Source organism: Tachysurus vachellii, chromosome 10, assembly GCF_030014155.1.
Source record: "Tachysurus vachellii isolate PV-2020 chromosome 10, HZAU_Pvac_v1, whole genome shotgun sequence".
Classification (NCBI taxonomy): Eukaryota; Metazoa; Chordata; class Actinopteri; order Siluriformes; family Bagridae; genus Tachysurus; species Tachysurus vachellii.
The window spans coordinates 3,800,001-3,822,072 of NC_083469.1; the positions used below are offsets into that span (position 1 = coordinate 3,800,001).

Below are 22,072 nucleotides of genomic sequence, written 5' to 3' on the forward strand. Positions count from 1 at the left end.
CATACAATGTTCCTAACCTACATTGTTTATTCTCTCTCTCTCTCTCTCTCTCTCTCTCTCTCTCTCAATGTCTCTCTCTCTCTCTCTCTCTCTCTCTCAATGTCTCTCTCTCTCTCTCTCTCTCTCTCTCTCTCTCTCTCTCTCTCTCTCTGAGAGTACGCTATGTCATAATCTCACAATCTTCACTGTGTGAAATGTTACAAAATGTATGACTAAATTGGGGATAAAGTTAGTATTTGTAAACCCTAAACAGAATTTAAGGTCATCACACATACCTGTTCAAATTTCTACAAATTTCAAATTTATCTTGTGATTAGGTTCTTCTCAATACCAAGGAAGTTATTATTAAGCAAAAAGGCAGCAAACAGTCAGTGAATATGTGAATACACACTGCGTTCTACAGCATGCTTACACTTGGGATTCCTTCAATAAATGCTAGACATATAGTTACATTAAAAGTACATATAGGTAGTACAGGTACATATAGTTTTGTAATTGTAACTGGCACCACTGTCATTGCTGGTTTTAAAGAAAAGTTATCTATGATGTTTAATTATCAAATTGTATCATTCAACAAAGCTGTAGTCTAGACATTAGTATTTCACCTGATACCTAATAAGGAACTTTATTAAAGGTACTTTAGAGCATCTAAGTGGCACATCTTTGGATCAGATGTACTACTGTAGCTTATTGGTTAAGGCATTGGACTACAGATCAGATGGTTGTGAGGTTGTATCCTAGGTCTGCCACTGCTTACCCAAGAGCAAGGCCCTTAACCCTTAATTGCTCAGTTGTATAAAATGATATAAAATGTAAGTCACTCTGCATAAGGGTGTCTTCCAAATGTTGTTTGAAAACCATCAGTTGACCTACATCACGTCAGCATGTTCCCATATGGCATAACTGCACAATTCTGTAAGGTATTCCATTCCTTTATATGCACCATATTTGTACTTTCCAAAAGCTTACAGCATTGTAGGCTTAGCTGCAGTCTCTAACCTAAAACCCTTTGAAATTATTAGCAAGAACCAATTACAGGAACATGAAATGAAGAGGGGGGCACGGTGGCTTAGTGGTTAGCATGTTCGCCTCACACCTCCAGGGTCAGGGTTCGATTCCCGCCTCCGCCTTGTGTGTGTGGAGTTTGCATGTTCTCCCCGTGCCTCGGGGGTTTCCTCCGGGTACTCCGGTTTCCTCCCCCAGTCCAAAGACATGCATGGTAGGTTGATTGGCATCTCTGGAAAATTGTCCCTAGTGTGTGATTGTGTGAGTGAATGAGAGTGTGTTTGTGTGCGCCCTGTGATAGGTTGGCACTCCGTCCAGGGTGTATCCTGCCTTGATGCCCGATGAGGCCTGAGACACAGGCTCCCCGTGACCCGAGGTAGTTCGGATAAGCGGTAGAAAATGAATGAATGAATGAATGAAATGAAGATTCTTAACTATTTGTATCTGTCTGCCCAAGCTGCAATTTCTGTGCACGGAGAGTGAGTGAGTTTATAATAGTAGCATGTGTTTGTTTATTTCAAAGAGTTTTGCAGATCAATGGCTGATCACAAAGGACATTTTCATGTAGTGAAAATTATTTTATCCCTATTATATACAAATATAGAATTGAATTATGGGTATGTTGATGCACATGGACAGTAACCTACCTCATTTGATTTCTTTTTTTTAAACAAAATTTCAAAAACAGTACAATATATAATAAATAGGGAGCAATTTTGGACATAGGGTTCTAGAAAATTCTATTTCTATTATAACCATGCCTGATTACTGTAGGCAGGTGGTTATGGAGACGGCTCTCTAACAGAATTAGCAATTTAACACTTCATCTTATTAATTTTATATGCTGAAAATAAAGGACATAACATTATTCTAATGCTGATCAAGCCTTTTAGGGTTAAGTATTAAAATTCTAGATATTCTTTCAACTATGAGATCCATTTCATTCCTTATTAATGATCCCATCCCAGACAGCGCACTTGGTATTATGGCTGTCGGTCCAACATCCAGAATGAGATTTGCAGCATCAGATTAGCTCCCTAGCATTTTGCCGAATTTATTTTAGACACCACAATTCTTTATATTAAGACAGACTGTCCATTACTCGCTAATAATCTAGAACCTTTGTCCTTTAAAATTCCTCTGTACTTCTGTAGTTTAACATTGTTGAAAGAAACTACTTTATTCAGGCCTGTATGAAACCAATATCTGGCATAAAACTGATCCTTCAGTTTACCATTCTGTTAATACATGTATGAAATTATTTCCTTGCATGTGCAGACCTGAAAGTAAAATACAGAATTCCCCTAAGTTCCAGGAAAAGTACCCTGCCAAGGCAAAACGGCAGCTCAGTTTCAAAAGGCTCCTGTTTTTTTAAATATCATGGATAACTAGGGGGAGTAGTTAGAGAGCAGGAAGCGCTTTGAGATTTAGCTTGGGTCTGTCTGCTGAGACATTTCACATTTCTTTCTTTTTGATGATCATTTTGGATCACTTGTGTTAAATCTTTATCTCTTGTAATGTTGTCAAAACAGTATTTGTAATAGTAGTAATAACATGTCTCTCTTTTTGTTTCTCTCTTTGTCTCTCTCTTTCTCTCTCTCTTAGGGTTCCAGCTTTCACATCTCCAGGCGAGAGAAACACGGCAATGTCTTTAAGACCCACCTCCTGGGGAAACCTGTGATTCGCGTGACTGGCGCTGAAAACATTCGTAAGATCCTGCTGGGTGAACATACCTTGGTGAGCACACAGTGGCCACAAAGCACGCGCATCATCCTTGGACCAAACACGTTCATCAACTCCGTCGGTGAGCTGCACAAGAAGAAACGAAAGGTAAGCAAATACCCCAAACTTCAAATATGAGATATCTGATAGCAGCACAAACTGACCTCAGAACTTGAGCAAGTTCTCCAACTACAGCTAGAAAGGCACATAACTGGAAAATTTCATGGATCCTCTCACCCTAATTATTACCTAATTATTCAAAATATTAGACACCTGAGTTACACGATTACATCGCTTCATATCCAACATTACTGTATTTATTTGCACCATTAATCTTTTTCATTCCCAAATTTGTCATTGACTGAACTTTTAAGGAAGGAGTTGACATTTTATAGGCCTACTTATTTGAGTTATTGATGTTTGGATTAAACCCGTTTAATAACCAGACAAATGGGCAAATAAATATAAGAAGTTACTAATTATTTGAACTGGAGTAGTGATTGAACATGACACGAGTTTAAATATTTACACTAATGAAGACTGTGCCTAAACGAATCTATAACTGCATTTGTTTATTTATTGAGTTGTATGACATGGAACCCAATAATGCTCAACTCATTCGGTTCACTGCTTAGCAATGTTTTGCAATAGCAAAAGGCCTTGCTATTCCTGATGATCCTTTTGATGTCAGATGTTTATGTAGGTACTGTATATGAAGAGTATAAATCCTGTTAAATTAAATATTTAGCAATCCATGTATAGACTCATTATCCTAGGATATTTTTGGACACTTTAAAATGAATTGGTACATGTACAATGTACACTTTATGGCTAAAAGTATGTGGACTTGTAATCATGACATTCAGATGTGGTTCTTCCCCAAGCACAAAATTGTATAAGATGTCTTTGTGCTGTAGCATTACAGTTTCACTTCACTGGAACTAAAAGGGCCAAACATGTTCTTGCATGACAATGCGTTTGTGCACAAAGCCCCTGAGCTCCATGAAGACATGGCGTGGAGGTTACAGTTGGAGTTTCCTGCATAGGTCCTGACTCTGTCTCAACCCCACTAAACACCTTTGGGGTGAACTGGAACCTGATTCTCATCACCTCACATCAGTGTCTGTTCACACTAATGTTCTTGTAGATAAATGAATGTAAATCCCCACAGCCCCACACCAACATCTAGTGGAAATTCTTCCCAGAAAAGTGGAGGCAGTCACACCAGCAGAAAGGGAGCCAAATCTGTATTAATGCCCAGGGATTTGGAACGGGCACATGTTTGTGCGATGGTCAGGTTACCACATAGTACTGGCCATAGTGTATTTGGTCTTAGTTATTATACTTCAACTTATAAGCACTGTTGTAGGTCGCTCTGGATAAGGGCATCTGCCAAATGTAAATGTTTTTAGAAATCTTATATTAGGAATATTATGGAATACTTTCATGGAAGTCCTTCAAGTGCCAGGCATGTACATGTACAGTAATCAGAGTATAAATTTATACATTTATAAGTCATTTTAAACACTTTAGCTTAAAAAAAGTTTTAAATAAAAGTTGACTGGACGTTATATGAGTGTAACATAAATAGCACATTGAAGTATAAGTGTTTTCCTTATAAGAGAGCATTTATTTGTGCCATATCATATGAATTGTGTTTTTTTACATTATTATAAATATTAAGAAACTCAGACAAACAGTGGAGTTTGCATGTTCTCCCCGTGCCTCGGGGGTTTCCTCCGGGTACTCCGGTTTCCTCCCCCGGTCCAAAGACATGCATGGTAGGTTGATTGGCATCTCTGGAAAAATTGTCCCTAGTGTGTGATTGTGTGAGTGAATGAGAGTGTGTGTGTGTGCCCTGCGATGGGTTGGCAGTCCGTCCAGGGTGTATCCTGCCTCGATGCCCGATGACGCCTGAGATAGGCACAGGCTCCCCGTGACCCCGAGGTAGTTCGGATAAGCGGTAGAAGATGAATGAATGAATGAATCAGACAAACAGCATATAGCCGATTTGCATGTAAATTCTTTACTCCATTCTTTCTCGTTCTCAGATCTTGGCACGAGTGTTCAGCCAGACAGCACTGGAAAGCTACCTGACGCGCCTACAGGACGTGGTAAAGGGTGAAATCAGTAAGTGGTGCGCTGAAGCTGGCCCGGTGGAAGTTTACACTGCTACAAGGTCGCTTACGTTCCGCATCGCTGTGCGTGTCCTGCTCGGCCTGAAGCTAGACGAGCGGCGCATCACACACCTCTCTAAGACCTTTGAGCAGCTCATGAACAACCTGTTCTCTCTGCCCGTGGACGCACCTCTCAGCGGCCTGCGCAAAGTGAGAAAACATATCTCTATGAATCAAATCAACTCATTTACTATTGTCATGTCAAACTGGAGAAATGCATATAGAACAAACTGAGAGATTTGTTAATTTACCCTTCATGTTCTATTCAACTTTAAATGAACATAAATATATTTTTTACCCAAAAATTGATCAAGTCAGTTCAATGAGCATGTTCACAAATTAGAAGTGACAGTAGCAAGAAAAAGTTGTTGAGACAACAGAGAACACACTTTGAAGGGAACCCATTCTCTTCTAGGGGACACCAAACTATTTCTTGTCTACAGCTTTATACAAACAGTACTAAATGTTCTGATCTTCATTTTGAGCAGCTTTATTTTGAGAGAATAGGAGTCCGGGGATGGGAACAGGATGATTATAGCAGTAGATTGTGGGTTTAAGTCTACTGTATGTAGGTGACATTATCCACTGAAGTGGTAAATGAGTCCCAAATACAGAAGCTCTAAGTATAAATACAGCATCAGGAGTAAAAAATAATCAGACTATTACACAATAATAATGTAATGATGAAACATTTTGTACAATTTCCCGCTTATACTTTTTTCTTTTGAATTCACCTTTTTAGGGGAAAAAAGCACGAGATATTCTGCACGCAGAGATGGAGAACATCATCAAAGACAAATTAAAGAAGCAGAACACAGACGAGTACTGCGATGCTTTTGACTACATGCTGAGTGCCGCAAAGGAAAACGATTACAACCTGACCATGCAGGAGCTCAAGGTATGACATTCATACCTTGAAGAGCCAGTGACGCACATGTTCCTGTATCTCCACACTGTGTTTGATCACGCATTTAGGTATTTGAGGGAAACGTCTGCAGCAGTAGTGATGGCTGTAGGCTACTGTAGGCTACTGAAGGTTGGGAGTTCAATTCCTAGCACAAGTTAAGTTCCCAATATTGGCCAAATTTGCAAGATTCCATTTGGCCAAATTTGGCCAAAGCTTAGTTGCTTTGGTTGAAAGCAAAAAACAAATGAGTTCCGTCAGCGAGAAATATGATTTCATGTAGGCTCTGATGGTTCGTTCTAAAATTTAAAGACTTTGTTCAATTTTGTGATAATTGGACAAACTAATAATAGTCCTGTGAAATGTACTGAATGGTCTGAAGGAATAAACAGAAGCCACGCTCCAATGGTAGTGCATTGTAAATTGTCTTATAACACATATAAAACAAAAATTTAATACATTATATCTACATTATATCTTGTCATGTTATCTTCTTGTGTCGCCCTACTATATGGATTCTATTGTCACTACTAATATTTCAATAACTTCGGTGTGTGCACAGAAGGATAAAGAAGAGATTCAGGAAACAGCATGAAAATAATATCACTTCTGGTTCATAAAGGAAAATGGTTCACGTTGTAAATATTGTTTTTGTTCTTGATCGTGCAGGAAACAGCAGTGGAATTGATTTTCGCCGCACACTCAACCACAGCGAGCGCGTCCACATCTCTCATCCTTCAGCTGATGCGTCATTCTGAAGTCACCGAGCGTGCAAGGGCTGAACTGGAGGCTGAAGGTTTATTGGTGGATGCTCCCAACTCTGGTTGCTTATGCTGTCATGAAAACAGCAATTCATGCTTAAACAGCAAGGCTGAAAAGGACACAAATGACATGGCACGGCTCCGTCTTAACTCCAAACCTCTTCTTGATAAAATAACCCGGTCTGACAGACAAGAAGGTCATCGATCGTGGATCAACGTACCATATTTGAGTCTAGAGACTCTCAGTCAGCTGTGCTACTTGGACTGTGTGGTGAAGGAGCTGCTTCGATTTCTACCACCAGTGTCCGGGGGATACAGGACAGTGCTGCAGACGTTTGAGCTGAATGTGAGTCCACACTTTGAAAGGATTATGTGATTATGTAGAAGTAAATAAAATTCTCTAAAACTAGCTTTAATTGGCTTAGCAATTAATAAAAGTCTAACATTTTCCACATTATAAAACAGACAAAGAATATAAGGAATTCATTTAAATGCTAGAAAAAGACAAAATTACTTTAGGGTCCAAATTAAGATAATTTGTTGGAAAGTATTTGTGGTGTCAGGTGTCACGTGTGCAAGACAGGAATTTCTTCTATTATTCTTCTTTTGATTATTTAGAAAAATGATCTATAATTTGGTCACTTTAGTTGTTTCAAAGGAACAAAATTACTGACTGTCAGACTTTTTAAAACTTCTTCGAATCATAACATTGAGCATCAACAATGTAATTCCATATATAAAGCATCAATTTCATATTGACTTGAATACTGATTATGCAATATGATAAGCTGATGCCACAGCCAGATTTACCTTCCCTTTTCCTCTTATCTACAGGGTTATCAGATCCCCAAAGGCTGGAGCGTCATGTACAGTATCCGTGACACGCACGAGACTTCTGCTGCCTACACAAACCCAGAGCTGTTTGACCCTGAGCGTTTCGCCTCTGAAAGGGATGAAAGTAAAAATAGTCGATTCAGCTATGTGCCGTTCGGTGGCGGCATACGCAGATGCATCGGACGCGAGCTTGCCTTGCTCATGCTCAAAATTCTCAGCGTGGAGTTGCTGGCCACAGCCGAGTGGACGCTTGCCACAGAGACATATCCCAGCATGCAAACAGTGCCCATCGTTCACCCGGTCAATGGACTCCATGTCCATTTCAACTACAGGAATCATTCGAGTGGGAGAAACCGCAGGGAGTCCACACACATATAAAAAAAAGCACATATTTATCAGTTACAGTTATGTCACTTTGTGATTTTTGATCTTTGGGGTTTGGAGATTTGGAGTGTTTTCTTATTATCATTATTTTTTTTACCAGTCCATTAATTAAAAGTCAGCCCATTAGGGATAACTGAAGTACATTTCAAAAATTGATCATAAAAAGGTTAATTAAAAAGCCACGGCAGGAACATGGAGGATGCCTGAGGTTCAATTCAATAAATGACTAATCTGTTCAACCTTGGACAAGTTTAATAGAAAGAAAAAACTGAGGAACAGAAAATATAGACAGGGTCAGGATCATTGAATGAGAAAAGACTGGATATTGTTAGAACCAAAATGATTATGCACAACCCACAATATTTACAGGGATATTGTAATAAGACGAAAGCCTTGAATGGTTCAATACTGGTGCATCTTAAGGCAAAGATCGTAAAAGTAATGAACTGCTTCTCTGTGTGCTTAGGGTTTGTGCTCCTTTAATGCTACATCCAGTTTGTCAATAATGCATTGGTTACTTGCTTGGACAGTCTTAAGTACTACTTGGATGGGAAAAGATTCCCAGATAGAGTCTGATAGAGTAATCTTGAAGAAGGACATCTATATTTGCAGGAAAATAGCGATCCTGTCTTGGAATAGCAAGTCCAGGTCTATTGTTTTTGTTTTGACATTTGGATACGAGACCAAAAGATGAATATGAGAAGATAAATCAGAATTTCAGGTTACAGATGTGTTAAACAATTGACAGACCACCCAATTTTTGGTGAGCAAAAGTTTTGTCTTAAAAATAAATAAGACAATATTTGGCATGTTTCTTTGGCAGTTTCTTTCAAATGTCGTTTCTCTCTTCAGACTCCTCTTCAGGAGGTAAAATGTAGACTCAATTGGGTTAAGGTCTGACGATTGACTTGGCCTTTTTACTAAAACCTAAAACCTTCTAAAACCTTTTACTTTTTTCTCCCTGATGAGAGTCCTTTGTTGTGTTGGCAGTTTGTTTTTAGTTATTGTCTTGCCGCACGATGACGTGTCCCGCAGTTAGACTGGATACAGTTCTCTGTAGATCAGCAGACAGAATGTTCCTGTAGACTTCATCATTATGAACCTGTTCATGAAGCAGGTCTACAAGCCCAAGTCATGACACCAAGCCATTGATGAGCATGTACTGTATATTTTGGATCATGCAGTTCTCATCGCCAGTTTTCACCTCTGTATTACATGTAAATTCTCAGATTGCTCCATTGACCTCAAACCAAATGTCATAAATGGTCCTTGCTGTTCTGCCAAATATTCTATACATAATATATACATTATAATTGTAATACAAATTAGATGTAAATTGTGAACTAACTACTTGCTTTAGGGCTTGATTATTACTGGGTCACATGACCATAATACATATGTAGACTGTACTAGGAAGGTAATAACGTCCCTAAACTCATTAGCAGCATCGTTTCTCTGACATGCCCCTTTAAATAGCATTTATATTATTGTTCGATGTTTATTTTTACTGGTCAGTTTTTAGAAGGTAACAGACGGCGTTATCTTTCTAGACGCATGCACACACAATTGACTGATATGATGGATTCAGATGGGACTAAACGTCCAGAGACACATTACCCCTGCTCCCTTTTAAAAAATTCATCCAGTCCAAATTGGGCTTTAAAGCTACTTAAACTTCTGAATAACTTGTTTTTTTTTTTTATTTTTTTAATTAATTAAGCGCTTGTTAGAGGAAAACTAACCACTCTTTTATTGTTTTTACTCTCATTTGTATGTGATATATAAACAAAATGTGGTTTTGTTTGGTAAATGAAGTTGGAATTTTAAATAAGCTCTATTTATGATTCATTTTTAAGTAGAGAAATATTATAGAAAGTATCTGTAGTTACTAGGCATACTACATTAACATGGGATAGCTGTTTGTCTTTGTTGGCTTCCAGATGTTTACGACAGTACGTAGAAATGTGATATCATTTCACACTGTGTTAAAACGCTAGTCATTAGCTCCATTTATTCCAGATGTGTACGACAGTACGCTGATGTATGGCATTTTTTTCTCACCACCTTTTCATATGCAGAAATGCACCATCACTTCACGCAGAGTTAACACGCTATAAATTATGTTTATTCTGATTGCAAACTGTGAATAAAGGTCCTTGTAGAAGGATCGGTCTAAAACAGGGAAGGAGAAACCGGCAGCACTTTTACATTTTTTTTTCTTTTGTATATTTGTAATAATTGTATGTGAGAATTTTCTAATGTTTGTGCTTGTCTCCATAGACACTCGCTCAGTATTCTTTATTATCTGCTATATCAGTTTCTAAAGATGCCTATGGCTGACAGGTGTTCAGTGTTTCTCCCACTACATAAGACTTGTTAATAAAAATGTGTTGGGTTTATTTATGCTAAAGCAGTGCTTTTATTCAAATTACTATTATTGTACGCATAGGCAAGTTGATGGACTCATCACTTTTTTGGGGGCATTATCAGTATCAACACTGTTAATTTACTGTGGCTGCATATATTATTTAAATAAAGTGCTTTTGCTTATTAAAATCATAACATTCTCTAATTTTGTTGCATTTTAAATATCAGAACTTAATGTCCAGAAGTTTGAAAAAGTTTCGTAAAGTTTTGTCAAGACAAAAGGCATTTCATTTCAGATTCAGAGGATTCAATGATTTTTTTTTTTTTTTTTTTTTTTTTTTTTCTGGCATTATGTTGAAAGCTGTCCATACATCACATAAGTGTATATGCATTTGTAAGTCATTGCTTGCAACCCACAACTTTGAAGCAGGATATACTAACTATAAAAAGTAAAAAATAAAAAAAATAAAAATATTGAATCCTGTTTTAAAAATTTGTTTAAGCACATAATGATGAATATATAAGGATGAGAATAAGAAGGAGAAAAGTATATTGAGGAAATGTCTGTTGTAGGTTATCTTTGACGTCAGTCAAACTGCCGATTCATGAAAACAAAATGTACCAGACTTTAGTTGAAGCTAGGGAGATGTTTTGCGAGACTTGCCGAAAGCAAGAAAGTGGGTGACCGCACTGATGCACACATGTACAGACATAAAGCTGAGAAAAGAATTTCTCAGACACCAACACACTTGCGCACACATTTTAAGAACACTCCTTAAGGGCAAACAGACATTTATTAAAACTGTGAAGCTGTAGACAGAGGGAATAGAGAGATCAGAAATAATACAGGGGGTGAAAGAAAGAAAGAAAGAAAGAAAGAAAGAAAGAAAGAAAGAAAGAAAGAAAGAAAGAAAGAAAGAATCAAGTGATCAATAAAAAGATTTAAGAGTAAAAAAGTGAGGGAGAGAAGAAAGAGACGGATAAGAAGAAAGTGGACAAGGGAACAGCAAAAGAAAGAACAAGCAATGATAATGGATATATGAAAAGCAGAAATGAAAATGAAGAAAGAAAAGTAAGAAGAATGGAGAGATATGTGAGACAGCAAAAAAATTTATATACTGTAAAAGACATGGGGTCATACTGTTGTAGAAAAGTAATCAACAACAAGGTGGTGTTATGTGGCCCGACACAATCCGAGTTAGTGTTAACACCCAGGAGTTGATTATTTTCCAACAACAGCACTTGATTTTCCTTTTCCTAAGTCATCTCACCTGTTTAAGGTTCTATTGAATAATGTGTAATGTTAAATGTAAAGAAATTTGCTTCATTTATCAGATTTAAATATTATTTAACATGGAGGTTCTCCCTCATATCGCTGAACCTCCATGTTCTTTAGATTTTTTACTTTCCAAAAACACACCAATTGATGGATTGGTGACTGTAAACTGCTGCTGAGGATGAAGGTGTTGAATGGAGTCCCATTCTGTATCTAATCCTGCTGTGGCTCCACCATGACCCTGAATAGGATTCTAACAGGATACAAGTTCTTAATAAAGATGAATGAAAAAATGTGAACGTAGAGAGAACATCACTCTTTGCTATTATGAACTACTTTATTATTGCCGCTGTTGTTGTGTTACACTTTTGTTGTAAGTTACTGTTAGTCCTTGATACCTCTGACGTTAATGCATCTTAAACAATAAAGGCAGAATAATAAAAAAATTTAAAGTAAAAAGAGTTACACAATACAGAGAGTTCTCTGCAAAGACTCTGATCTCAGAGATCAGATCGAGTGTGTGCGTGTCTAAGGTAAGTCATGACCTCTGTTGGCAGCATCTGTGTGTGTGTGTGTGTGTGTGTGTGTGTGTGTGTGTGTGTGTGTGTGTGTGTGTGTGTGTGTAGGAATGCAGAAAAAGCAGCTGGTGTCTGCACCGTAATTACAACCTCGCACCAATGCTTCCTGCTCTAAATACACACAAAGTATGGTTTAAGAAATGGGGACAAAGTTGAGGGCACTCTCTAGCTTTCTCTCTCTCTCTCTCACACACACACATACACTCACACATACACACACACATACACATACAGTACACTCACACATACACACACACACATACACATACACTCACACATACACACCCACACACAAAGAGAGAAAGAGAATCATTTCCAGCATTAGCAAGGTCTTACTGTAAAGACTGCTGTAAAGACATCTTGCTTTGTCTTTCATTTTTTAGTTTCATTTTGCTCTCTATTTAGTCCTATGAAGTTCCTCTTTACCAGGTGATGCATTTCTCAAATAAAAGTTTAGGTCTGTCAGTTTGTTCCTGATTACAATTTAACAAGTACAAATTCGACAAGATGCAACAGATCTATTTCAGAAATATTGAGTGTTAATACAATACGATCCTAAAAGTAAAGATAGATAAAAAGAACATTGTGATTTTAAGGCCACAAACTGGAGAAATTATTTTTAATGAGGTACATAAGACATGGGAGAAAGGGAGCACAAAAAAAATCTGGGCTTGAGTGACCAAGCCTAGATACATTAGAAAGTAGGAGAATATTGTGAGCTGTTTAGGGAGACACCTATTATTAGCAAATTGCAGTTTGCTGCATATAGCTTGTAAGATCTAATTTATACAGTTGAGCAATTCAAGGTTAAGGACCTTGCTCAGGGACCCAGTTTTGGCAGCTTGTTTGCCCTAGGGCTTAAACTCACAACCTTCCGATCAGTAGTCAAACACTTTAACCACTGAGCTACTACATCCCCACATTGAATACTTCTAGAGCCAGGGGTTAAAAACCAACATCCATGTCAGAGACAGTAAAAAAACATATGGTTGGGCCTTGGCTATCAAAATCCAGAAACCTACCAGAAACCTACCAGAATGTATGCCTGGTGTATGTATATGACCAGGATTGGGAGAGGCAGCGATTAAGTTAGACCATATCACTTCACCCCCCGACTGCACCTGCAGCAGAAGAGATTTTACACCTCATCTGGTCATGCAATCCTACCACCTATGTACCCATTGAATCCACTCCCTTCCACTATGCTCCAGACCATCTCGCAAGAACATCTGCCCTTCATCACCACAATCATCAATGGATCCCATTGGATCCCAATGGATCCCTATCATTAAAGGTCATGTACCAATGACCTTTAAATGAGCAAGCATTATTCCCACCCTGAAGAATTCTTGAACGCATTGTCTGTAATCAACTGTCTGTCTATCAATTAACAGCCCCAAGATCCCAACCAGTCTGGCTTTAAAGCAGCACATTCGATAGAGACAGCCCTTTTGGATGTCTCTGAGAAACTATATGCTGCTAGATCAGCCAAGCTGTCATCTGTCCTCATCCTCTTTGACATTTTAGCAGCATTTGATACAGTCAACCAGACTCTCTTGTCCACCCTCAGGAGTCTTGGAATTTGTGCATCAGCATGGAAATGGTTTGCTTCCTACCTGGTTTGCTCATATCAGGTAACATAGAGGGAAGTGACATCGGCTCCATGCAGACTCTCCACTGGTGTCCCACAGGGCTCAGTACTTGGTGCTCTTCTTTTCACCCTGTATACAGTACTCACTCTCTTAGTGAAGTTATTTTCTCACACGGGTTCTCTTACCACTGCAATGTTGATGATATAACTTATAAATGATACTTTATAGATGATACTTCTCTTTCCTAACTTCAGATACCACAGCTTCTGTTCGTATCTCAGCATATCTGGCAGACATAACGTGGATGACGGCTGATTAGTTGAAGTTCAATCCCAGCAAAACTGAACTGCTGATCATCCCAGGTCATGATCTTGCAATATTCCTGCATAATGTTCTGATCTCCCCTTCAGTCACAGCTCATAACCTTGGGGTAACCATGGACACTCAACTGTCCTTTTCCTTGCATGTTGCTAATGCAACATGCTCCTGTCGGTTTCTTCTTTACAACATTTGAAGGATCTGTCCACACAGGCTGCTCAGGTACTTGTTCAGTCTCTTGTCATCTCAAGACTGGACTACTGCAACTCACTGCTGTCATATCTGCCTATGAACGAAATTCATCCTCTGCAAATGATCCAAAATGCAGCTACACAAATTTTTTTTTTTTTTTTTTTTTTTTTTGTATATTCAAAACACTGATGCTTGCCTACAAACCCCAAAATGGACCAGCTCCCTCTTACCTCAAAGCCCTTATTACTCCTTGCACTGCACCTCGCACCCTTAGATCTACCAGCACTGCTCAACTTGCTCCGCCATCTCTCAGGGTAAGAGGTAGGTATACAACAAGATCCCAACATGATTCTCCTAGATCGCTTACAAAATTACACAGGTATTCATGGACAGGCTTTAAGTTGGTTTAGATCCTACCTGTCTGATCGATACCATTTTGTAGAATTAAATGGTGAATCCTCCAGTTTATTGCCAGTTCATTATGGCGTCCCTCAAGTATCAGTCCTAGGACCTCTGCTTTTCTCGATATACATGCTTCCATTAGGGAACATTATTAGAAGACCTGGGATTAGTTTCCACTGTTATTCTGACAATACACAGTTATATATCTCATAAAAACCAGATGAAATAGCTAAATTGTCCAAATTAACCAAGTGCGTTAGAGAGACAAAAGATCAAATGAGCTGTAATTTTCTGTTGTTAAACTCCAAAAAGACAGAAATATTAATTATCAGTCCAAAAACCAGAACACAGAAACTCTCACAATTCAACTTCAATTTAGAGGGATGTACTGTTACTAATAGCTCAACAGTGAAAGACCTGGGTGTTATATTAGACAGCAACTTGTCTTTTGAAAATCATATCGCCCATACTACAAAAACAGCCTTCTTCCACCTTAGAAATATTGCCAAGCTGAGAAACATCCTGTCTGTATCTGATGCTGAGAAGCTAGTTCATGCATTCATGACCTCTAAACTGGACTATTGTAATGCATTACTAGGTGGCTGTCTTGTATCTTCAATAAATAGGCTACAGTTAGTCCAAAATGCAGCTGCCAGAGTTCTCACTAGGGCAAGAAAATATGACCATATAACCCCAATTTTATCATCTTTACACTGGCTACCTGTTAGGTTTAGAATTGATTACAAACTGCTGCTACTCACGTACAAGGCTCTTAATGGTTTAGCTCCCATGTATCTAAGTAGTCTTCTAACATGTTACAATCCTTCAGGTTCACTGATATAACAAAACTCAGGACTTCTGGTAGTTCCCAGAATATATAAGTCTACTAAAGGCGGTAGAGCGTTTTCTTATTTAGTTCCCAAACTTTGGAATAGTCTTCCTGATAGTGTTCGGGGCTCAGACACACTTTCCAAGTTTAAATGCAAATTAAAAAGTCATCTCTTTAGTCAGGCATACACATAATACATCCAATAATATTGTGCACTATTACGTCCCCCTCTCCACTGCTTCTCTCTTTCTACCCATCCCGAGGCATCCAGAAATTGTACCGGCTCAGATCGTCTTCCGTGTGATGAAGATTTTGGACCTCCACTGAGATGAGGCCGACTCTGAGGATCCTGAGGCATCTAGAGATCTACCAGCTCCAGTCAGACTCTGTGATACTAAAGAGGAGATCTGAACTCCATGTGATCTTTTACATCAATACGACATTTGTTAGACTGTATATTTATAATCACACCTTCCAGTGTCACCCATATGAGGATGGGTTCCCCTTTGAGTCTGGTTCCTCTCGAGGTTTCTTCCTTTGCCATCTAAGGGAGTTTTTCTTTGCCACTGCTGCCTGAGTTACCACACCCACCCAACATGGACCCCGGGTGTCCGACTCTACTTCGGAAGAGTTACCAGAAAGTTTGTGTGATTTTTTTATTTTTGTTACTTTAAATATTAACTTGATCAAATGGAATCAAAGTCATTCAGAGGAACCTGAAATTCAACCAGCTTCCGAACAAGAATTCAGAGTATTTGCATTCCAGGCTTCTTTCATAAAGTTTGCGTGACAATGAAACATGAAAATTTAATGTTAAACTTAACTCTGGAACTGCTGCTAATGATCAGAAATGTAATGTTCTTATTACAGAATTCTTGTGCACAGTCTGCATGTACTGAACATCCTTTCAAAACAAAAAGTGTTTGAATCTATAATTATACAAGAGTGAAGAAGTACTTAAATGTCCCAGTATCTGGTTTCAAAAGAAGTGGAAAGTTCCCTTTTGAGTTTGGTTCCTCTTAGTGTTTCTGCCTTATGTCATGTGAGGGACTTTTTCCTCGCTCCTGTCTCCATTAGAATTCTAAATCTATTCAGATATGTCAAACGTATCATAGAAATAGTTCCCTCTGAAAGCCTTAGAATGGCAAAGCCCATTCTTTTCTACACTGGAGGCATTTTGTTTTGAGATTTAGAAAATAAGAGAATTTTCTAGAAGAATATTAGAAAAATATGTCAATCAAGGTGGCACACAGAAATACAACTGAATATCCTTTATACTATAGCTTTTATATCAGCAGTGGCCTGTCTGTATCAAGCTGGGCACGGATAGCAAAAACACCCAACCAGCAATGGCATGTCTCATAGAGCTTTCAAATATCTTCGTATTCTTAAGATTACTTAATCATAAGCAGGAAGATCATAAGGTGATTATGCCTTGAAGGTAAATTCCGTACCTGACCTGATAAACAAAAAGCAAAAAAGAATTTACTGGAATGAGGGTGGAGATGATGTGGAATGAGGTGTAGGTGGGATGCTTCAGAGTGGGGTGTGTGTGTGTGTGTGTGTGTGTGTGTGTGTGTGTGTGTGTGTGTGTGTGATATGCAGACACACTCCTTCTGACCTTTCGTTATTGATTTCTTCAAGAGGAAACCTGCTTTGTGGAAAAAATTCATAAAGGAAATATAACAAAACTGCCAAGAATCATGACTTGTAGAAACAGACCATGACAAGTGAAGATGAGTTTTTGCATTCTTTTATTAGGAAGATCGTTTCGACAACTATGCACACAACAGTAGATTTGCTGTGAGTGTTATTAGTAAAGTAGGTCAGTTTTAATAATCGGCTTAAAATTACAATCACACACTTTTCAGATAGCCGAAAAAGTCCTTATATAGAGGAATTGTAATTTACTTGCTTCCAGTGTTGGACACTCAAAATAAAAGGTACAGAGCAGTACTTTTTAATGTTACTGGGGTAATTTTACAGTGCGTCTTGTAGTATTACAGTGGTGGGCAGAGGTTGCTCAAGCCATAAGGCTCTGGGTTTAAGCTGCCATTGTTGGGCCCCTGAGGATCATGGTTCAAGGTGCCACTGTTGGGCCCTTGACCAAGGCCCTTAACCCTCACTGCTCCAAGGGCGCTGCATCATGGCTGACCATGTGCTCTAACCCCAACTTCCAAAGTTGGCATACTGGAAGAAAGAATTTCACTGTGCTGTAATGTATATGCGACAAAAATGTATTTCAGTGGCCTTTAGGGTCCATTTATGCATCTAAAATAATTTTAAATGATCATTTTCAAGTTAAAAAAAAAACACCCGGTACAACAATGCCCTATTAATGGTTTTTATATCAAAAAAGATAAAAATTTTATATCTTTATTTCTGAAAGTCTACAGACATGGAGTCTATACTATACCACATACTATATGCAGTTCATATACCCTTGCTTGAACACGAAGAAAAATACCTTTATATATGAACCATCAGAGACATCAGATCAAGTGTCTCTGCGTTGCCTAGGGTCAAATGCATATTTTGATGACGTTGTTCATTTGACAGACACAAATCCAGAAGGCGTTGAAAGCGTTTCAGGGTTCAGCGCTAAGCTGACTGGTACTGTTTAATAAAACAGGACAAATTTAGCCCTCTTAATTACCACCTCCATGATTCAGGCACACAGACACTGCAGAATTATCAAATTATAATCCCCATAACTGACTTCAATGTTTGTACTTAGCGCGCCATGTTTCAGACGCGGCACTGCGTGGTTTTGAAAATTTCCGTGGAAGTTCAACAGTAGGTCAAGGTGTTCCAAGCCAACAGTCTTTCTCACCTCAGGGTGACATACCTGCATTCATGACTAACTACTAGCTATACACAAACACTAATCATATCCTCTCCCACACAACACATGAATACACAGATACCAAATGCAGTATGTGGACATATTTATCTAAGCTACTTTCCTAATAGAGGCAAGAAAACATCCATGAGATATTTCTTGATAATTGAAAATTTAATGCACAATATGGCCTAAAATCCATTCACAGTTTCCTCAAGAGCTTTGCAGTAGTAACCAAGCATGAACCCTGGCTTAGGAAAACATTATATATTTTCAGATACATCAGCCAATGAGAGACAGCAAAAACATTATCGAGTTCACAAGAGAACTTTTTAAGTATTAAGGTCAGAAGGACACCAATGGCTAAATAGTAGCCCTTAATATCACTAGTAGCATAATTACAATATACAATAAATAAAAAGGATGTTGTCTAACTGGATTACATTTGATGTATATCGCTTAAGAAAAAACACTGATCCCAAAGCATAAAGCAAGAAACAATACACAACTGAGAGATTCCAGTAGCAAGATTGTAAAAAGATGAAGTTAATTTAGACTCATTAGGCTCATTTAGGCTTTGTGATACAGGTATTCAGTGCTAGTAGTAGATTAAGAAAAGAATGTGTAATGCACCCCTGACCAAACGGTAGCCACTACTTTCTCTAGTCATGGAGTGGGGAAGTACCTTGAACAACCGTATAGCCTATACTATAATGGCAGATTCCATCACTGAACTCCGATTTAGTATAAAGGTAGAACCAGAGTGAACCATGTACTAACACCTGTGGTACTCCAGTAATTAGGTTGTAAGATGATGATGCCAAAACTTCCCTTCTTGTTTAACAGGACTCACTCACTCACTCATTTTCTACCGCTTATCCGAACAACCTAGGGTCACGGGGAGCCTGTGCCTATCTCAGGCGTCATCGGGCATCAAGGCAGGATACACCCTGGACGGAGTGCCAACCCATCGCAGGGCACACACACACTCTCATTCACTCACGCAAACACACACTACGGACAATTTTCCAGAGATGCCAAGATCCAGATCCAGACCTACCATGCATGTCTTTGGACCGGGGGAGGAAACCGGAGCACCCGGAGAAAACCCCCGAGGCACGGGGAGAACATGCAAACTCCACACACACAAGGCGGAGGTGGGAATCGAACCCCCAACCCTGGAAGTGTGAGGCAAATGTGCTAACCACTAAGCCACCTTAGTAAAAAATTGCTAGAGCTGAGTGCCACAATATATGAATGTGATTTTGGTTGGTCTGCAAATTAGCCACCACTTTAACAAAGTGTTTCTGGTCAGAATTGTTGTTTTGATAATTCGATTCCCAATCTCTCAGACCATCCGGAAGTTAAATACACCGTAAACTTGTAAAGGAAAGTTGCATTTACATAACTCTTTTTATCCACTATATTTATTTCTTTCAGGTTGTGCATGTAGTATTGCATATGTCTATTGATTAATCTTTACATTTTTTCACAACTATTTATGATTCTATGAGCTACTGGCTGTAACCTCTGTATGTAGTTTATGTGAACTAGACATGAAGGGCCAAATATTCTTTTAAATTCCATTGAATTGCATTGTCGTAGAGTAAAATAGAATTTATTACTTACAGTATAAATCAACTCTTTGGTGATAAATGCACAATTTAAAATGAATAATTATACTGCTTTCCAATATGAGCCATGTAACTAACATGAGACTAAAGATGCTTAAAGACTCCAGCAGGGTTTGGAATGTTTTTTTTTTTTAATTGTAGATAAAACTATGTCTATATATTGGTATGAAAACCTGTAACAGATTTGTATGACGTCATTCATCATCTCAGAGATGTTTATTAACTAGTTTAAAAAAAAATAGTAAGATATAAAATACTAGAGCAAACCCAAAGGAACTGCGATTCTTTCATGACTAATTGTGAAAACTAAACTTTTAATTAAAAAAAACCCCACAAGATTAATGATGATAAGAATAATTATGATAAAATATGAGACTCATAAATCATGTTAAGCCATATTGAATATTATTACATTTGTGATATTAAATAGTCATATTAATTTTTGTCCTTTTTGTCCTATTATGTTGTTTTTATGATCCGTGTCTTTTATAAAAATATAAAAATCTTTATTTTTCACCACATTTTTATTGCGCATGCGCAATACTCCTTGCCTCTTTATTAGTGTTTAACTCTGCTCTTTTGACCAAAGCTGGGAAAAAAACGTAAACAGTAATTACAGCTTTAGTGGTTGACTGAGATCCGGAGAAAAAAAAACACACCTGCTGTTTCCCGGCATATTTAAAGTGTCAAGTTTCTATTTCTTGCGATTTACCTGAGCGACGCACACCTGAATGTCCAAAATCGATTCGCTGTGTTTCAGCTCCATCTGGCGGCCACATGCGGCAGTACAGCCGTGTGACATGAATAAGTCCTACAATTCATTTAAGTTATTTATGTCTGTGAAGATTCTCAGTCACCCAGGACTTTTTTGGGATTTTTTTTCCAGGATTTTTTTGTTAGATTGAAACCTCTCACTACTCACCCGAGCAGCTTCTTCAGCCTGAGGGAATTTGTCAGAATTCCAAAACTTTGTATTCCCCTTAAGTTAATGTAACCAGCAAAGGCTTAGTATGTGATCAAAGTGTTATAATGCATAACCAAGGAACAGATGAGGACAAAGATATCACTAACTAGAACACAGGGAAGACCAAACAGACTAGGACTGAGGGAACAGTGCTACAGCTTGGAAAGGCTCGAGAACACTGGGTATGTGTGCCCTCTGGTGGTCTGGGTGGTCTGTGACACACGGTAAATTTGGGATGTTACTTTAGAGGACCTCTTAAATGTTCTGCACATTTGCACATGTGCAGTTGTGGTACGTTAATTTGTAATCAATCTAGGGCTGAAACGATTCCTCGAGTAGTTCGAATACAAATAACCGTTCGATTAGTCTATTTACTGTAACTACTCCATGTACCATTTATTACTGACAAACTCTGGACATGTGATGTAAATGCATATGCTGTAAAATGAAAAAGGAGGAACGGGGAGAAAGCAGCGAGGGGCAAAAAGATTCAGGCAAAAGAAAACGGCAGAAAGTTTTCAAAGTTTTCAAAGTTTCACACACACACACATACACAGAGTCCCAAAGCCTGACCACGATGCCCCTTGAAGAGACACAGAAGCAAATATTGCAGAGTGGCTTAACGATGTTATTGACAAATTCAACATTCCACCAGAGAATGTAATATGCCAGTTAAATGCACTAAATGGGTTTCGTTTTTAGTTTTCACGGTTATTAATGTGTGCAATTTCAGCAATAAAAATGTTAGCAAAAAAAAATAAATTAGTTGTATATTTCAAGAGGCCTGTCTTATTTTCTCTTGCATATTTAGTATTCGTCTTAATAAAAGAAAAATACTTCTTATCCAATTCATCGATGGAATAATCGATAGAATACTCAATTACTAAAATTATCGATAACTGCAGCCCTAAATCAATCTATGGTTCTTGCACTGTCTTAAACTGTTTGCACACATGCACTTGTTGTAGGACCTTGTTCCTGTGTTCTAGGAAGCACTTTAGTCTGAAGGAACATTGTTTTATTTCATCTTGTACTGCACCAGCTATATTGACTAAAAATGACAATAAAAAGCTTCTGGAATTGACTTGACTTATGATATGATATTTTTTAAGGTTAGAAATTTATACCACAGAATAAAATGAAACACCATGAATTTGATACAAATTACAAATCTATTTTCTATAGTCATGAAAAATATATTTTATTATTTTATCTTTCAGACATGCATTTTAAAGATAAAATACAAAAACAGACACTGCTGACATTTTATTAAACCTCTACTATTAACCAA

The 22,072-nt window shown here is 38.2% G+C and overlaps 1 protein-coding gene across 1 annotated transcript in view; it reads left to right on the forward strand.

The window, feature by feature from the left end:
• LOC132852800 (cytochrome P450 26B1) overlaps positions 1-10,349 on the forward strand; it is an 11,201-nt gene extending 852 nt beyond the window's left edge. Inside the window, exons 2-6 of the mRNA XM_060880240.1 lie at positions 2,611-2,835; positions 4,779-5,054; positions 5,647-5,802; positions 6,478-6,915; positions 7,404-10,349. Coding sequence (XP_060736223.1) covers positions 2,611-2,835; positions 4,779-5,054; positions 5,647-5,802; positions 6,478-6,915; positions 7,404-7,781 — 1,473 coding nt within the window. The 3' untranslated portion in view covers positions 7,782-10,349. The remainder of the gene's footprint in view (positions 1-2,610; positions 2,836-4,778; positions 5,055-5,646; positions 5,803-6,477; positions 6,916-7,403) is intronic.
• The last annotated feature ends 11,723 nt before the right edge of the window (positions 10,350-22,072 follow it).